Source organism: Halichoeres trimaculatus, unplaced genomic scaffold (genome assembly GCF_033239565.1).
Source record: "Halichoeres trimaculatus isolate MK-OKI-2021-1 unplaced genomic scaffold, fHalTri1.1 fHalTri1_scaffold_22, whole genome shotgun sequence".
NCBI lineage: Eukaryota > Metazoa > Chordata > Actinopteri > Labriformes > Labridae > Halichoeres > Halichoeres trimaculatus.
In genome coordinates this window covers 15,336,383-15,355,902 of record NW_027437200.1, presented here as the reverse complement: position 1 = coordinate 15,355,902, position 19,520 = coordinate 15,336,383, and the positions used below count along the sequence as shown (strand labels likewise).

Here is a 19,520-nt window from a genome sequence, read left to right as displayed (position 1 = left end):
GCACTCTGGGACATGTTGAAAATGTGATATGAAAGTTGAACTACCTGGATTTAAAATGCAAAAAGAATGATCCATCTTATCTGATGTTAAAACTTCCAATTGAAACTTAATATGCAAATGAGATTGCCAGGGTTAAAAGGGTTTACAAACCAAGAAATGACATCATTTATGAAACAGATGTAGATTGTAGATGATTCAATTTTGGTGTTTCTAAATGAATGAATGTTATCAAAGTTTTTTAAAGTTTAGGACATTTTTCTCAAAGATCATCTTCTTCAGTGGCGCAGTAGTGACTGCTACATGTCTGCACACAAAGGATTGATCATTCAACATTTTCACCACATCATGCAGCTCTAAAAGACAGTTCAGAAAGCCACATTTTCCCTTCAAAAGCTCCATCTGCTCTGCACAGTATCAGCCATCAGCATTAACGCTCAGAGGCTGGAGGCTGTGTGGATCAATATTAATTGTAGTGCAAGGCTGGTGTTATACTATAGGTCAAGGCTCTTCTCCATAAATCACAAGCTGAAAGGTGACAGTCGGGGTCTCCACAGGTTCTCCAGTCCTCTGCTCTGTGTTCTAATGCGATGACCTCCTGGACCAGGTATGATTTATTTACTGTGTCTGATCTGGTAAATATTGGCCGGAGCAGAATGTGGAGCAAGTTGATGAGAAAGTTAAAAGACAAATTACACTATTTTTTGAGGGAGGACCAACAATCTGTCAGGGTGAATCAAATCTGACAGAAACCCACAGGTAGTTAAAACATTAAGCTCCTGTCGCAGTTATAGGAGAATTCCCCCTAAAGGGCAGGTTTTCTTTAAATAACGCTGAACAAGGCAGTTTCATCTTGAATTAAGCCTGATCCACGAGGGATCATGTTGATAATGAAATGCTTCACATCCCTGCAGCTTTCTTTCAGTCATACAACTTGATTTAAGGGTAAAAAAGAGAAGCACATTCTGTCTCATGTCAGTCTGTTTTTGTTTTATTTCAGTGTTCACAGAGGCTATTTTTTCACCCCACGGTGGAGTGGACCGATGACCTTTCTGCACCACTCAGAGGTCTCCCCCACCTCCCTCCTGCTCATCTGCTGCTGAGCTAATGGCGGGCTTGCAAGACCAGACACACTCGCACTCACCCCGGAGTGCCTGATTGCATCAGGTCCTCGGGGCCATTTGGAAAACACAAGGTGAAGTAACATGCAGGGCTCAGTTTATCTCACCAATCAGGGGGTCTAGCCAGAGAGCCTTTGGGCTGGAATAAAAAAGAAGCAGACTGGGGGGGCTTTATATGTTTTTATACATCTAAATAAAAGTCTCCTTCCAGATCCCTGATTGATATCAGGACCTGGCGACGATCTATCTCGACTACACAAACTCAGTGTCGTCCTCATTGCTCATTCCGACAGCCCTAATAGGAGAAGACAATGTGAGGGCCATGATAGATCTTTAAATCTAATCCTACACTGAGCAGACCTGCACTGACTGAGAGCGCTGTGGATGCTGAATTCATTGACTGATGAGCCAAGGGTCTGTTGAAGGGAGCTGGCACTCCGAAGAATTACACAGAGACAACACAACTCGGCGCTGGACGCCCAGCATGTATTTTGTTCGTGTCAGAGGAGAAATTTACAGACAAATCCAGCCTGTGCTGCTGCTGCTGTACGAGCTGAGATCATGTAGAAAGTGTTTTTCTTTCTCAGAAATCATTAAAAGAGCACTGTAATTGTCAAATCTTTCAGTGCAGTGAGAGCTTTGTGAGGATGATTGACGGACATATTCCTACAAACTCAGATGACAGGAGGATTAGATTGAATTTTTTCCAGTTTTCTTTGGAGGTGGTTGATTTCTTTTGACCTTCAACTCTATCAACACAATGGTCTGTTGAGCTAGATATAAATTCAACCTTTTGAAACATCACAGCTTCTAGAGTATGATTCGCTATAATTTACATGCACTGTGTGCACAGGTGAAATATCCTGAAAACAAGTTTTAATCTGGTGATTAACTATTTATTATGATGACTTTTCTGTATAGATAAAGGTTGAATGATTTTTGGACTTTAAAAAAAAAAAAAGGTTTTATTTATTTATTTTTTCTAATCCTGCAAAACTTGACCCAACAAAAAATAACCAAATAATTTTATTTTTTTTTGGAACTGTGATATTGTTAACATGCATTTTTTTCAATGTTGAAAATACTAACTTTGGTAAAATAAGTAATAATTTCAAGATGCTATGAGAAGGATCTGTTTTATCATCGCCACCGTCTGGCCTGGAGTCTCAGGCACACCACTGTAAAAATGTGACTTTTAACCAGGCATGCGTTTGTTATGGAACTAATTTTCTTTGTTCAACACAACTTACCAAAAACAACACGATGATGTGAGGTTTTTATTAGTACAGTTATGGAGTGCTGTTGTTTGAAACATGACAACAAGCACACGTTGTAAGTCCGTGCTGTACGTCAGAAGCCAGCTAAATGTAGGGCTAATAGAAGTTTGGTGCTACATTTAGCATACATAAATAGCGCTAACAGGAGCCTAGTGCTGGGAGTCGTGTTGGTAATGTGTACATTATCACAAACAGTTTAGCCCTTTTAGCCTTTAGCTCGTGCTCTATCACTCTCCTGTTTATCTTTCTTCTGCTCTCCTGTTCTTTTTCTGTCTGTCTGTTAGGCTCTTGTGTCCACCATCATAATCAATCCAAAAAATCATTTTCAAGCAGAGAAAAACACAGATCTATCTTCTCACTTCAAAAGTTCTTCAGCAAGCAGAGTGTTGTCCTACAGACTTTCACTTGCTTTAAATCAATCTGGTCCCGCTCAACCTGATTGGGAAGCTAAGAAGTAGCATTTTTGAAATAACCTATACTGGTGCTGATAATCTTACTTTTAAGTTTGGATTAAAATCAGGAATATATCTAGAAGGGAAACTTTTTCAAGATCACTTAAAGACTCCTCACAGCCTTTTAAAAGTTATTCTTACTGCAACTTCTTGAAAATTAGCAATGAATTTCCTGAAAAATTGTGTGTGGTCGATCTCTTTGAAGCAGCTATTTTCATGTTCCATTATTTGTGGGCAAGAATGTAGTCTCACGGTTAGCTACATAATTAAACTTCTGAGCTTAAATAGAAGGTACTGCAGTTTTTGGTTAGTAGCTTGGCATGATAACAGTTATGCTACATTTTAGTCACTGTCTCTTTAAGGCTTCTTCTCTGGGGGCAGAGCTACGTCAGCCCTTAGTGTTTGAGCACTGCCCCTCCAACATGTCATGAACCAGTTAGAAGATGTTTATGTGATGAAGCCATAATTTCAACAAGTCACACAAAGGTCTGGTGTCATTTTCAGGATATATAGTAAATACCATCTACAGCAGTGGTCCCCAACCCCTGGGCCGCGGACCCATGGCGGTACGTGGGTCAATTGGTACTGGGCCACACATAAAAAATACTCAACTTACATTATTTCAGTTTGATTTATTGTCTAATTCTGAACAATTTTTTATTTGAAAAATGACTGTATTTTCTCTGTCATAACCATCTATGACTCACTCTTGACACCAAACCCCCCAAGCTAGCAAAATGGACAAAAAATCAAACACCTTTGGAAATATTCTTTAGGCAGGGTAAAAGAGCCAGTGAGGAGACAGAAGAATAGCTGGTCCGACATTAAACCGGCAAGCACTGTGATATGATATTAAAACAATGTGAATATAAGAGCCAGAGGTCAGAACTCATATCGGTCTTACCTGATCCAAGGTGGTCTGGGAAACGGAGTAGTCCTCCACACTGAGACGCTCCTGATGGAGGGTGAACTGACTGAAGATGTGAGCTAAAGCTCCCGGCGCGTACGGGAGCTGGTACTGCAGCGTGTTGTGATGCTTCTCCTTCAGGACGCTGTCAGGGAAGTTCTTCTGGACAAAGTCTTCCACCGGCTTGAGCTGAGGTGGAGATCCACTGACTCTCACAACCACTGTGTATCCATCGCCAAATCTACAGAGAGAGGCACAATGAAGACGATTCAAAGAGGGTTTTTTTTATACCTTGATATGTATAAAAACTGCGATACTGAATGCTACTAATGATTGATTCTAAGATGACAAACCTTTCAAAAGAAAAGAAAAGAAAATAGAAAGTTTATCACTGAGTTGAATCCAGTTAACTTTTGATCCTTTCACATTGAGGAAGTTGCACAGCAGAAAGTTAACTTGACAGTGAGATAGATAAAAGGGCGCTGTTCTCGAAGAAAGAGACAAAGCAGGAAGCAAAGGAGATGAAAAAATATAATTGGTCTCATATTTCCCACCATGTCGAGCTTCCTATATGTGCAGAGCTGGAGGCGCAGGTGAGTCACCAGCAGCTGCCAGAAAAAGCAGCTTGACATCAGGAGCGCAACAAAGTTTCTAGCTGATGGATAAACTTTCAACCCCTTTCAGGAAATGGTAGGTTTCACAAAATCTTCTGCATCAAATGCAAAAGAAAGCATCAATTTGAGTGGAATGAAAAAGCCGAGGGAGATGAGACAGAAATTGCTTTTATGTGGGGGTAGATAATGGTTAAGAATCCTTTTTGTGGAGGAAAACAACAAAGGGGAAGATTCAAAGAGTGCATTCTGTTTTTGATGGGTAATGTAAAAGATATATAAGCTTTGCATAGCGAAAAATAAACCATGTGAGATAATTGATTTAAAGTTGTGTTGACAGGGTGGATAAATCAGTGGAATCATCAAGAGCACATCCTAGATGATACTCCTCCACTTCTACTTATTAATGTATTTACCTGTTTGTTTCTTTTTATTTTCTTTTATTTTACATTAGCTAATTAGCTAATAGAGGGTCTGAAACTCAAAATTTTTCACAATAAAAGTTTATTACTTAACCTGGCACTGTTTTGACGGGTTTGTCTTATAATTTTCAATATATATTTACTTTGGCGCCCCCTGTGGACAACATGATACCGCTCATCTCCTTTCTGATCTTGTCTTGGAAAATAAGTTTCTCAGAGAAAAAAAAAAAACAAATATAAAAGACCCACCTCATTCTGACTTCCTTTGAGGGCTTTAGTGTGAGTTACCTAATATGAATGTTTACTGAAGAAAAAGTGTGAAAAAAAAAAAAAATCTTGTCTAACACGTAGAACAACGGCGACAGACTTAATAATTTTCAAAAAAAAAAAAAAAGCTGTGTTATCACTGGTCTTTGATTTACTCCTAAATTCTTGTCAGTTAAAGCTTTTTTTCAAGATCCTGTGAGAAAATTTGAGTTTGTCATGTTTTTGGCGCCCCACATGGACGAAGCAGTGAGAACATGTTCCACTGACATTTTAACAGGTAGAAAACGGTTCATGTGGAAATTTAAGGGAATAAAATGCAATCGTTAAACCTTTCTTCCTACAAACAGATACACAGAGTTATGTTTCGACACCATGGCCAAACACTAAATCCTTTTGCACCTTTCCAGTTGCGTACCCCATCGTAAACAAAGTCAACTCACACACTAATTTAACAAAAAGTAGCTTTGTCACTAATGTCAGGTACATTTTAACAAACTTAAAATTATTACAAAGTTATGGAACCATGAAATTTCCTTGAAAACCAAATAAACTTTCCTTCAGTCTACCCATTCCTTGGATATGTGAGCCTTGTCCAGTAAAGGATACAAAAATGATTTTAAACTTGTCAATAACAAATAGTGACAAAAATACTTAAACCCTTAAAAGTCCAATATTGTGCAAAAATCACTTTATTAAGTCTTTTTGTGAAATTAATGGGTCTTTGGCTTTCCTCCCAGCCCACAAAATGTGATATTTAATGACAAAACCTGTACTTAGTAGTGCTGGTGAATGTAAAATCCTTAACTAAAATGAGCTGTTTGGATTTTGGGGATTTGCTGATGTCAGCGATTCCCTTTTTTGACCAATCAGGAGCAAGTCTGACCTGATTAGTCCACCGGAGCAGATACCCCAAAGAGTAAGATATGTCCCTCAAGAGACTAAAACAGAGCTAGTCAGGTGAATATTTATTTCACAATTAAGAAGAGGCTAGATTGAAAGTTTCATTTCAGTGCTCAAAAAATATGATCAAACTTATATAATTTTAATCATTTTATTTTAACTGGCCAGAATCTTTGTTTATTTAACAAAACCAGCTGAATTATCTGGGATGCCTAGTTAGTAAATGTGACTTTATCAGCCAGGTTTTCGAAAGGTAAAAAATCTGCACTGGTGTGTTTAGACAAAATGAACAATATCCTGGATAAGTTACATTGTCACTGATATAAAATGGGCCGTAGCTAAGCTCTTAAGCTAATCAGCATTCTGCATCTTTCCGGTTGTGTGTTACGTCTGGTGAGCACCAAATAAGAATGTGCCTTGTTATTTTGTCGTTAACACTCTTATGACCCATTGTTTTCTGCCTAATTAATTCCCTAATGTTGGATTCACTCGTCGAAACGTCCATTGTGGGCTGGTACGGAGCTGCATGCAACGACAGTCAGAGGCTCCCTCAGTGGCAATTAGAGATATGGTGAATAAACTGCAGGCGTACAATATCCCCAAGGGAGGCAGGGAGGGAGTACGGCTCAGTGTTGGTGGAGTAAAGATGCGCTGAATGGACTCTGTGCGTAGAGGAGTCCCTTTGGTGACCAAATAACTGCTTTTGTCCAACAGATGTGTGGAGAATTATGTTAGTGTGCACACGCCACACAAGGGACTGCTTATTTATGACCAATTTAATCAGGAATGCAAATTCCTTTTTTATTGAATTTAATGCCACACCATTTTATTCAACTGACTCTGACCTGCTTTATCCTGCCACACATTCTGAGACATGTCATGGTATAAACAGCACACTTATTGCCAGGCAATTAAAAAAAAAACATCTCTGGGTAAAAATAAAAGATCATAAAATCTCAAAATGATACACAAGGATGCTCAGACTGTGCAGTAGTGATGGGAATATCTCACATTTTATGATGCAACCGAGCGCTTCCATGCCGCCCCTTTGCATCAAGCCTACTGTAAAGGGAGGCTCTGAGGATGCAGCCTGCACTCTGATCTCCTCGGGGGGGGGGGGCTCACACCACAGGCAATCAAAATCACTCCCCATGAAGCTTCAAGACGTTATGTAGTACACACCGCGATGATAGTACAGCTATGAGTGCAACATAAGTATCAGCGTGAAATAGTTTAATTAAGCAGCTGCCCTTTAGGTGGCCCTTCATTTTTTCAAATAATACTCCACGCTGAACGAGCTCTCCTTGACTCTGCTGTGAAATGCTGTTTCTTTTGTGAGCACTTTACAGAGTACATAAGACTTCATTAGCTGAAAGCGCAAAAGAAAAGCAGGTTCATGGTTCTGATGAAGAGAACAGTAAATGGACTGTTACTATATGGAGCTTTTTCAGACTTCTGAGTACTCAAAGCACCTCCACACTGTGCCTTTATTCAAACATTCACACTATGGATGTTATAAGGCGTCAGTCAATGCTTTCTGACAATGAGTTAAATACTCAAGAATGGCTATTAGCGTGTCCTGAGAAGTTATGACTCAACCTCAGTGTAGTTAGATGGACAAAGAAAAAAAAAAGAGTCCTAATCAACGTGCCTGCCTCTCAGTCATAAGTAGACCTAATTAAGCTAAAGTCATAGTCCCCAAACATCTCGAGTTTGAAGGTAACGCAATTAGTGTATAGAATTAAAAATAAAAAAAAGCCTGAACTGTTATGTATCCTCCACATTCAAATGCTCATCTCATCTTCTCTTAATGTATAGTATATATTGTATTTTTTATTCTTAATTTTTGCATAAAATCACTTTTGTTATTTATTAAGGGTGCACTGATCACAATTTTCTGGCCAATCACTGATCTTTAAAAAGCCTGACCTGCCAATACTGATTTGGGCCGGTAACATTATTTTATTTTTTTATAACTGACATCATACATTTTCAATGTTTCAATCTTATTTTATTTAAAATCATTGATCAATACCTGTGAAACAATAAAATCTTCATGTTTTAACTCAAACAACCAATAAAGTGTCCTAAGTTTTAGGTCTCAGAGCAAAAAGCAACAAAGGCTGGCTGTCAGACCTTCCCGGAGGGATATAGGATCAGTTTCATATGTAAGGATGAGCTGATCACTGATCACCATTCACCAATCCCCCAAAATAAAGGACATCAGCACCAATTAATCGGTGCATGTCTATTATCTATATTCTCAAAATTATTTTATTTATGATAATCGTTTTTGTTATTCTAACAATTTGCACCAACAGACCAAAAAAATTCCTTGTAATGTAAAAACTACTTAGCAACAAATCTAATTCTGATGAGAGTTAAGCTCTGTTTCCACCAAGCAATACGGCACGCTTCTGATGGCATTTCCTTTGACTTAAACAGGGACAAGTCCCCAAATTACTGACCCCTACCGTCCTTCTTTTTTGGTATCCTTTTGTTGGGGTGCCAGACACACTGATCCGACCCCAGTAGGTGGAGGTAGAAACACTGCAGTCTGTTGATTTGTCTAAAGAATCATCACTTACCGTGCAACAGCAGTTATAAAGAACAACACATGACCCAACCGTGTTTAAATCTCCTGACTTTGTGAAGACAACTTTCTTAATGTTTGGAAAATGGCAATGTTGCGCTTTTCTTCTTTGTTGGATGTATCAGACCAGGTACACTGAGTTACACTGCCCTGCTTCCATGCTATTACGTAGCTGATGTGGCTATTAGCATCCAGCTTACACGCCACCTACCAAGGTTGACTGTGGAAAGACAAACAGGATCAGGATTGACTATTTCGACTCATACCAAACTGTACAGAATACTTGAGTTGGGCCAATCATCTGGTGTATTAGCAGATGCTAAGTGCATAAGTGGTGCAACAGATGCACATTTTGTTGAAAGACAGCATGGTAGTCCAGGACGATCGTAATAACGGTACTGTTGTATGCACATGTGCAAAGCAAAGCGTGACGTCACTGTTTCCACTGAAAACTCTGGCTAGCTGTTTACACAGCAACAGTGGCTGCAGTGTTAAAAAAACACTATGGAGGCCATTTTATAAAGTTGCCCTTTTAGATCGGCTTAAACACGGTTTCAGTGTAAATGAGAGGCTGAAACACAACAATAATTTTGCATTTCAGCCAAAAACTATTGTTGTACTAACAGCCTCTCACCTCTAAAGAGACCAAAACCTTTTTTTTCTTCTTTAAACCAGGCTGTTAACACGTGTTTACTTCCTGTAAAAACACACTTTTAACACAAGTGTTAAAGACATCTCCTGGACTTTGGGTGCCAGCTCCTTGTGGACACACAAGGTACTGCACTATAAATATTTTTTTTTAAAATACGCTTTTGGCTTCATCTCTCAAGGCCAGAGAGGGATGCCTGTTTCACACTGGGGAACAAGTTGGGGTTCAGTGTCTTGCCTTACGACAATTTAAAGCGACTGAAAGGGCTGGAATCAAAGATCACAAGTCAAACTTGCTCTCAGAGCTTGTATTGGTGGCATAAGTCTTTAATTTTCACATTTTGTGACATGATTTTGTTCATTTATTTCAATAAAAAAGGAATTTAACAGACCTCTATTATCAAGGGTTTTTCACAGTGGGACTTGTTCATTGTTAATGGGCACTTGTGAATGTGATATGTTCAAATGAGCTTTCTCAGAGAGAAGTGCGTGATAAATAAAACTGTTTCATAATTACAAACACTCATCTTTCTTTTCCAGGCCAAAACACTCATAAAAATATATTTTTGAGCTTTCAGGACATGCTAGATATTGGCCGTTTGCACATGCAGCAATAGCATCTGCGAATTAAGGACCCTGTATAGAGAAAGCACACCAGGCTTTCATCTCTCACCGCAGAGAGCCATGTTAATGTTTGATGATTTTATAAGATTCAACAGACTCCACCGTCTGTAATCAGACACCAGCAGCACAATATCACAGCTTTCCGAAAGCATCAAGCTTAATTCATCATCCAATCAAGACTATGACCATAATCTCCTTGTGTTTATTATAGCTGCCGGCTCAGGAAGTGTGCTTTATCCGAACACGGGCAAGCTCAGCCAAGATGCAGAAACATTTTTTCGCAGAAATCCAATAAGGCCAGGAAGCATTGTGGTGAAAGGGTTCAGGGTACATGTGTGTAATGAAATGCTGCTTGTCAGTGACAGGAAAAAAGGCTTATCAATTAGCTTTTCATTCTCTGTCTCTTTGCCTAACTTTGGCTTTTCTTTATTTCTGCCGCTACACAGAAGCTTCAGGCAGCACTTTGGGGAAAATATCTTTCTTTCATATTCATCGTTTTTACTCTGCCTCTGTATTCACAACAAAACAAGTCCTTTCATCTTTGATACGCTGTCTTGGCTCTCCTCAAATACACCCTGACTGTGTCAAGGAAGGTTGTTCAGAGACGGTAGAACAGAGCCTGCTGAACACTGCCTGTTCATCACGATAGCATGCTATCCTTAAAACAGTGAAGGAGCTTCTAACAGGTGACTGATCGTTAAAAAGCAAACAGAGCGATCTTTCCAATTTGAGGTTGAAATCAGCCTTTGAGGAGTAATGAATGGATAATGTTTAAAGTCACGACTGCCCACACTGTCACCAGTAATCCTCTCATAATATTTTACAAGAGAGATGATACGGCAGTTCAACGCAGCATGGCAGACACACTGTAATGCCTGCGCTGCAGTTCTCTTTTCTTCATTTTCATTATTCTGCCTCGATCCTCTCCTCAGCCCTGGTCTGCTGGAAGTCGTTCTTCCATGTAATTTAAAACAAACAACAGCCAGACACAGATAAGGGCATGACAGGCAGAAAATAATTCTGCTGCCTTCCTTCATCTGCGGGAGTCTGAAAGGTCACCCTCACCATCGCTAAATCTTGTATTTTGGTCTGCAGGGGGGGACGGCAGATGCGGGCCAAGAGGTCAGGCAGTGGCTTGGCTGGTCTAATGCTTTGATCAGGTGGGAACTCTTCCAAAAAGAAAAAGAAAAAAAAAAACTCTTTTGGACCTGGAGAAGGAGCTCTAGACGGGGAGGTATGGATGGCAGAGAGGCAAAGATGACCTCTTCAAACCACAAAACACCACGAAACAGCAAAAATTCATTAAACTCTTGTTATAAACCAAAACTTCCTGCTAGCTAGTTGTGGTTTTGACACTGAAGTGCATCAGGGAAAAATCACCAGTGAAAATCAGAAGGATGTTTGCTGTCAGAGAAAGTTTGTATCCACAGCCCACTTATCACAGTGAAGTTACAAAAGTTGTTTTTCCAACCACAGGATCTTTAACTACTTTTTTCTTCGTGCTTTAGCTGGTAAAGCAATCTGGGTTTTTTTTGGCGATTTTGGGCTTTTTGAACGGCTTCGATGGGTTCTACCACTGATGGCTATTCTACCAGCACTCATCTCCTTTTTAAACATCAGCGTATCAATCTGCAGTTTGATGAATGGCCTTCCTTGTTGGTTTACTGCCCTCTACTGGTATGGACTTGCCACAATCAATTTTGTTTTTTTCGTCCCTGTTTCACTGGCCAATGGTGTGAAAGCAGACAAAAAATGGGCAAAAGGAGCCATTGAGTTTCCTGAACGCTTTACCAAGAACTTAATGAGCGGTCACACTGGCCACCTGTACCGTGCCCAAGCACCTCAACCCAGTCAAGTTCGTTTGGCTAATGTGGCGTTCTCAGGCACCGTACATTTTCTTGGCTTTGGCCCATTTTGGAAAAGTTAGCATTAGTTCAGGCAGGCCACGACATCAAGCGCTGACAGCTTAGCTGTCATCATTAGTGCAGATCAGCTGATTGCTCGTCTGACTCCCGTGTCCACTTCCTGTTGTAAAATTGCATTCAGAGCGGTCTATTCAAACACCTCTAGCCCAGCCTCCTTCCTGCTTCGTCTGCTGGCACTTTGCAACCCACCTCCACCCCACCTCCTCCTGTCAATGCATTCATGTTTGCTCTGCTCTGTCTGGGATTTTTTTTTATATCTTTGCTGCTGCGCTCCTTGCTTATGCCGTTCAAAATAGCTCATGATGGGCATGAAAGATGTGCTCTTCCTGCCTCAGCCTTTCCACGCAAGTGTGTGGAAGAGCAGGGAGTCCCAGAACAGAACCATACCGCCAAAAAAACTGTGCAAGTTAATAAAGATTATTTTGACAAAGTGGTCCTGACTGAACTATAAGTTTTTAGCTCCTCATCTTCTGGTCTTTTTCATGGAAAAAAAAGCTGTTTGATGAACATTAATTGTTATGCTTTTTATCAAGAAAATGTACACAGAAGTGAAACCAGTTTCTCTACAGGGGTCGCCAAAACGCAACAAAAAATACAAGTTCTGTACAGTAGCTTTAAGTCTCAATGTGTTTTTCCTTTTTGTTGCTGAAACAAAATTCTCCCTGAAATAAACCCAGGTTGAAAAGATTGCTGTAACATGTCAGTTGGCATCACATCCATAACAACAGACTGTTTTGATGCAAGTTTTGATGCATCATTTGAATCGGTCAAACTTGGTCTTGTAGTCAGGACAAAGTTCAGATGTGACAATGGGCCTCATTCACAAACACTGCGTCCCCACAAATCTGTTCCTAGATAGTGCATACAAATGTTTGACAAACCTTTGATACATCAATATTTTTGAATTTGTTGGACCAACTATCTCAAAAAATGTATACACATACACTTTTAACTAAATGCATGAAGTATTTAGACTACTGGCAGAAAATAGAATTCAAAACTTGACTAAATGAATTGACTAAATGTATTAAATAACCATGAAATTGATGCAAATTCACTCTTTTTTAACTGAATCTGAATCTTAAATACTTGGTTTTACAATTCAAAATATCACAATGTGAATTTTGAATTGTCACAGTTTTGATGTTGATTAAATTGTTGGGTATCGTAAATGCAGCTGTAATGGAAGTAAGTTATAAAGCGTGTTTCTCATGAAATAACTGCTTCTCCTCATGACTTTAAACATTTCCTGAGCTAATGACGCACACACATCTTCACTGCTGGCGAAGTGGATGTCGAGATCTGTGGCGCCTCCTCCAGACGTCCTTATATAAAGGAATAGGCGTGTGGTAGTGTGCTGATTGCAGGTTGTGGGCACTCGTCTGTCAATTTACAATGATTCTGATTCACTAACATACACACGGTGGTGAGAAGAAAGAAAATTAGCTGTTGCACACGTCTCATGAAACGGAAATTCTACGCATTTATTAGTGAATGAGGCTCCATGTGACCGGCTGAATGAACCTGAATGTTCTGAATCCTGGCCTTGAAGAAAGCCGTTAAAGAAATTACCTGAGATAAAAGATGGTGGTCAAACCTTGAAGTCACAACAGTTGTGTTTATATAAAACAGCTTTATCCTTCCTCTGCTAGTCCTGTCTGAATAGCACTGACAGATTTTCCTCCATCTAAGGACATATTTACAAGCTGTTTGCATGCAATATTGTGTTTGAAAAGTAATCTAGCACGAAGGCCATCATCTTGCCTGTAAAAGTTATTACTGCAGGATTTTCAAACATGCAGAGTTCAAGCCAGACATAATAAAAACATTCTGAGCCCTGTAGCAATTTCTGGAGTCCTTGAGGGATCAAATATAGATGCAGATGCTTGCCTTGGAAGTAAACTTTGATAACTAATGTCTGCGCAGGATGCAAAACAAATTACGATGCGCACACACTATCAATACTGGAGACGTTGTGTATCTTTAAGTGCAGATGACTCTTCCATAAGAAGCATGCCAGCTGTGTCAGGGCTAAGACAGTCTTAATTACTTCAACATTGCTGATGCATTGTAAACCATAAGAGGACTATTTTGCCATCCATCTCCTTTGGTGACACGCACTTAAAAGTCATAAACTATTTTGTTAACGGCCTCACCTGCCGAGCTGACGTGGACCGAGTGCAATGCGCTTTATTGGACTTCTTGACATCAACTTCAAGGGATTGATCCAAAACTTTTAGACACTACTCTTGTAAAAACTCTCCACTGCATTACTGTAATGCATTACAGGCACTTTACCCCCTGCTTTTATATCATGACGTGCTTAAAGCAAGGAGGAAATTAGAGCGCCAGGCTGCGGTGTGCTCGATGAAGAGGGGATATGAATGATATCAATCAGAGAAAATCCTGCATCGGCTAGTGAGTGTCCTTCCTAACTGACAAGATTATAGGGGAGCTTTGAAGCAGCTTTTATTGGTTCCTCCACTTCATTTGGGTTTACTTAACACCTGGGAGCTTTCATACCAGCACACTGAGGTGCTAAAGCACTATTTACAGCCTCATGCACTTTTTTTTTTTTTTACTTATTTATCCCCCTCTTCCCTGTCAGCCTTCTATATATCCCTGTAAGTGTGATTGATTTGATGGTCTCAGGATCAGGACAGGTAGGGAGGATGTTTTTTAACAGCCACAGAGGATGATAATGAAGGGGCTTCTTAAAAATGGCCGCCCCGCTGTTCAGAATCAGTCGTCTAAATCAAATCTGTAGCCCCTTTCTTTCATGCTGACCACCTCTTAGGCAGTTTAAACAGGCTATTTTGGCTCATTTGGGGTTGATTGATACACAGAGGTGGGGCTGTTGGAGCAGCAGAAGGGCATCTCAGTGATAAAGGCAGGGTCATCACTGAACTTAAGGGGGCAGCACTAACAAGCAGTTGCATGGCTGCGTTCCTTGCAAGCCCGGCCACCTGAGAGCAGCAGGAGGAGGAATAAATAAAAGTAATATGGAGAGAGGTTTCAGAGAGGAGAGGTGATTTGGAAAGGGGAGGTGGGGGGGTGAGGGTTGGGACAGTGGGAGGGTGAGCAATAGGGGGTCAAAATGTGAGAGCTGCTCCTGCAGAGAGACTCTACACTCCTTTCAGGGGCTTGTGATGAGAAAAAGATGGAGAATGCAGGGTGAGGGGGGAGGAAGGAAGGACGCGACTCCCCCGGTTTTTCAGGTCAGGCGCACATGCCGTGTGACAACGGCGTTCACCACCTGCCTGCACCTCCATCCCTGCCCCCTCTAACTCCAACCCCTGCTGTCTGATGGAACTCTTCCCATCTGCAAACCGGCAACAGCTTGTGCATTTGTGGAAATCAGCCCCTCAGTCACCACATTATGGACTCGAGTACAAAATACAGCCTGCGCGTTTGCCACCGCAAAGCTGGATTGATGAGGCTCGACTTAAATGATGCTGGATCACATGCTAAACCAGGGCTGGGGTGGAGGGAGGAGAAGGGGGACAAACATGTGGCGGGATAGTGACGAGAAAAGAAAACAGAGAAGACAGTCCTTAATTGCCTTTTCAGTCATTAACAGGGTCCCACACCTCATGAAACATTAATTACACTGAGCTCTGCGGAGATAGAGCCGCTTAATTAGAAATTATTCACTGCGTGGCGAGAACTGAACGATAGCATTTCAGCCGCATGTAAATTGTCCGTGTGAGATCTGAAATGAGAAAACAAAAAAAACGGAAGTTGTCGACGTGCTTATCTGGCTTCCTCTCACTTGTCTCGTGATGAGTGACCCTCTTTTCCTTGATAGTGTGTTGAGTGAAGTAGAACATGTGTTAACCCCTTCTCCAATAGCCTTTACCTACCCCATACCTCCTGTGTGCTTCATAAATTATTTACACCCTCCTCCTCGCCCACCCCCCCTGCAGACAGGACGTAATTGACACAGAGGATCTGTCAATTACCCTGACATCGTGCTTCATGGCTCTCCCATTCCGGCCCTCTATTCCCCAACTCTCCCTTGTTTTACCTCACTTCATCCAGGATGAGACAGTCGCCAATGACATGACATTAAACGCTCTTGATGTGATCTACCCTTGACACTGTTGCCCTCTCATTGCTGCCTCCTAATCCCCAGCACACTTTTAAAAATAGTCTGCTCCCCCCTTTCTTCCCAAGTGTATTGATCCCTCTCTCCACCAAAGGATTTCCACCACATATTCCTGTCCTGGATGTGTGGCTCTTATGTCCTTCCTCTTGCAGGATCGCACAATGGAGAGGTAATAATGTCACCACACTGTACCTAAAGTAATGGATAGGCCTCATGGTTACATGCTAGAGAGCAGACCAAGATAAGAGCAAAGGATATCTGTGATAGAGACTTAGCAAAACGCATTAAGCGACATGTACAAAGGCTGTTACAGCTGCAGTCAGACGAGGGTTGTGCAGAGGGGATTTATGGGTCTGCAGAGAAATGAACTAGAGGCTGTGGACACTAACCTGAGACCTAAAGACCTTACCACCAGTACATTTGCCTCATCTATAGATCTTTTCATGTGAAATCAATATAATATTTTTCATGGGACTATACCAAAGATATTTGTGCAGCGAGGCAAGAAAGGAAACAAACTAAAACATTAACCCTGACTTTTACAGAACACATAAAAAGGAAGTAGAAACGATATTTAAGCAACACAAAGAGGCATTTCAGGAATACAAAATACTCTCAAATCATATTTTATGTGCAAAGCTGGAGCAAGTTAGTAGTCAGCTTAGATTAGCCTGATTAGCCTTGTTTGATGTACAAGTGTCTCTGTGTTTCTGATAGTTTGATAACTACAGTTTCAAACTAAAGCAAGCTACTTGTTAGCTTAGCCTAAGTAAGTAATGAAGGGAAGCAAATAGCTGAAGGTAACAAGATCCAGAACCCCTAAAAACTACATCTCGTTAGCTTGACCCATTAAAACAAAGTGTCGAAACATGCTAGGTTAGCCGTGTAGCTGTTTCATACGTTCATGCTGAACAAAGCTAAGCTTGCATATCTAAAGGAAATCATTTTAGAGTTTCTGATAGATACTATATTCATTTCAGTCAGGACTGCTCTGTTTTGGGAGCTCCCTGCTCTCTCACATGCTAATGTGGAATGAAAAAAGCCTGAAATAGCAACAGAGCAACTCCTTTCTCTCTTTAATGGGCATGAATGAAAAGCTAATGTGGGTGCAGTGACTACCAGCACTTATTTACTGTTCTGGTTTAAAGAGCATTTCTTGTTTTTCAACCTTTAAAAAAAGAAAAAATAAAGTGTTATGATATGCTAGTTAAGCTGTGTCCCTGATTTAATACTTTATGCTAAGCTAACTGTCTCTCTTAGTTTGATACCTATTACATGTTTAAAGATGATTCTTTAATATACAACAACAAGCTAGTTGTTAGCTTAGCCTCAATACTGTAATCAAAAGGGAGGGGTCTGAGTTAGCCAAAAAAAAAAAAAAAGGCTTCTGCTGTTAGCCTGGCTTACCTGGGCTCATAAAAGCAAGGCAAGTTATTTATATAGCACATTTCAGCATGGAAGTTCAAGGAGCTTTACAGACAGAACAAATTAAAAAATAAAAAATAAAAATAAAATAAAATTTAATTGAAAAGCAGATTAAAGTTATAAAGATACAGAAAAACAATAAGATCAAAAGAAGGAAAAAAAAATAGATTCAAAGATAAGAGTGGCAGTGCAGAGTTAAAGAGAATATATTAAAATGATGAGTCTTTAACCTGGATTTAAAAATCTGCAACTAGCCATAAAAGGCAAAGTGTATACAAATGTAGGGTTAGTTTTATGGCTTTTTTTTTCAATCTTGATGCTAAGATAACTGGTTTCATGATCAGAGCTACAAATCTCACACCCCATCCTTAGCAAGAGCAGGTTGTGCTGGTGCACACTTGGCCTGTGGGTATTTTTTTTGGGCAGCAGCTTTTTTCCTCAACTTTCCTTTTTCCAAGAAAAACGTTAAAAGTCTGGAACTGTATTAAAACTAAAGTGGGTTTCTGTTACTGATGAGGTCTTATGTTATTTATATATAGCACCTCAGCGGGAGACAGGAAGTTCTTTCATCTAAATTTTAAGAGCTCCAGAGATTTTTTTGCTTTTTATTCCACCTGTGGTCAAAGGCCCCGTTCAAACGACAACGTTTCATCTGAAAATGTTAAAATGCTGTGAAAAAAGGCCTGTAGTTGGCGCTTTAACTGTTTTGTATAGAAGACGCTTTTGGTAGATCTCTGTTGAAGTAGAGTTGAGCCAATCATCTGGTGTATTGGTGAGTGCTAAGAGCAGAAGTGGAGCAGCAGACGACTATTTTGTTGAGAGACAGTCAGCAGATTCAGCAGCACAAGCACAACATGGTAGTTCGTGACAATCGTAACAACAGTATTGTTGTATGCTCTTGCGCAAAGTGAAGCATGACTTCAGCATTTCCACTGAAACCGAGGCCGTTTCCAAAAGTTTGCGTTTTACGTCAGCTAAAACGCCGTTTCTGTGTAAATGCGAGGCCGAAATGAAACAATACTTTTGCGTTTCTCCTTAAAAACGTTGTAGGTACTGAAGGACACTTACCTGTTCTTCAGATGCTGGATGCTCCCGAAACACTTGAAGCGCCCATTAACCATAATGGCCATGCGTGTGCACAGTGCCTCACACTCCTCCATGCTGAAAGAAAAACGTAGGATGTGAACAAAAGCAACCAGACGAGATGCTTCAGTGCTTTTATGTACATAAATGACGCAGTTGTCTTCTCAAAGCAGGTCTATGTGGCCTTGGTTCATGTTTGTCCTCCTAGATTTCCTCTATAGATGCATTCATTGGAGGCTAGGTGACTGGTTCCTGTTCAATAAAGATTTCTTGTGGCCTTCTTCTTTCTTTCACAGTTAAAGTTTAGTTCAGAGCATGTTTAAATGTCTACAATGACACATCAAAAGGACGACAAATTTGGTAATTAGAGGGGGAGGAAGGGACCATCTGTAGCTCTTATCATCCCATTTTTTCTCTTTCAGAGCAGGGCTGGAGCAGGAGTCATTTGTAGTTGAGGCGAAACCTGTGAAGCCTTTCTGAGGAATGGTGCAATTAGGATTATGACTTTGTAAAACCTGGTGAATCTGCCACTTAACAAAACACAAGCACCTGGTCATGCCATGGACGATTGGATGCGGCTTAGCCACATTGCCTGGGACAACAACAAATGCTTTTATTTCTCCATGAAGGGAAAACATGTAATGAGAATAATCTATTCCAAATGAAACGGCAGCAGAGATTATTCACAGGCTCTGCCAGGAACACAAGCGATTCAAATGCCTGGGCAATTTGGGAAATGGTGGAATTGTGAGGCATGTGAATTGCTAAATGCGCCATATCGATTTGGGCCATCAAGTTTTAAGCTTCACAAAAAAACGAGGCTTTTAATTCTTTTCTCTTCACTTTAAACCATATCCAGTCAACACTTCAGAGGAAAAAGTTAGGAAAGCTAACTTTCCTCCAGGAAGTGTTGGATAATGAAAAGTCTCCAGCACTGATATTGACAGTTTCTTTTTTCATGGAGCAAAAAAGACGGCGCCAGGCAGTCAATATGCCCTCACGCTTCATGAAAGCTTTATAGCAGCCGGTGTTTTTCTGCCAGCCAATATTAACTGCCACGCAGGAAACAATACCTCCCAAATAAAGTGCAACTCCAATCAATTATAATTGCAATATTTACCACTCATGTTCATTTTACGGTTGATGTGCTCTCCCAGCTG

The 19,520-nt window shown here is 40.5% G+C and overlaps 1 protein-coding gene across 1 annotated transcript in view; it reads right to left on the bottom strand.

Annotated features, from left to right (window-relative positions):
- LOC141811163 (phospholipid-transporting ATPase ABCA1) overlaps positions 1-19,520 on the bottom strand; it is a 262,749-nt gene that overhangs the window by 5,917 nt on the left and 237,312 nt on the right. Inside the window, exons 48-49 of the mRNA XM_074699107.1 lie at positions 18,346-18,438; positions 3,752-3,995 (exon numbers count right to left, since the gene is read on the bottom strand). Coding sequence (XP_074555208.1) covers positions 3,752-3,995; positions 18,346-18,438 — 337 coding nt within the window. The remainder of the gene's footprint in view (positions 1-3,751; positions 3,996-18,345; positions 18,439-19,520) is intronic.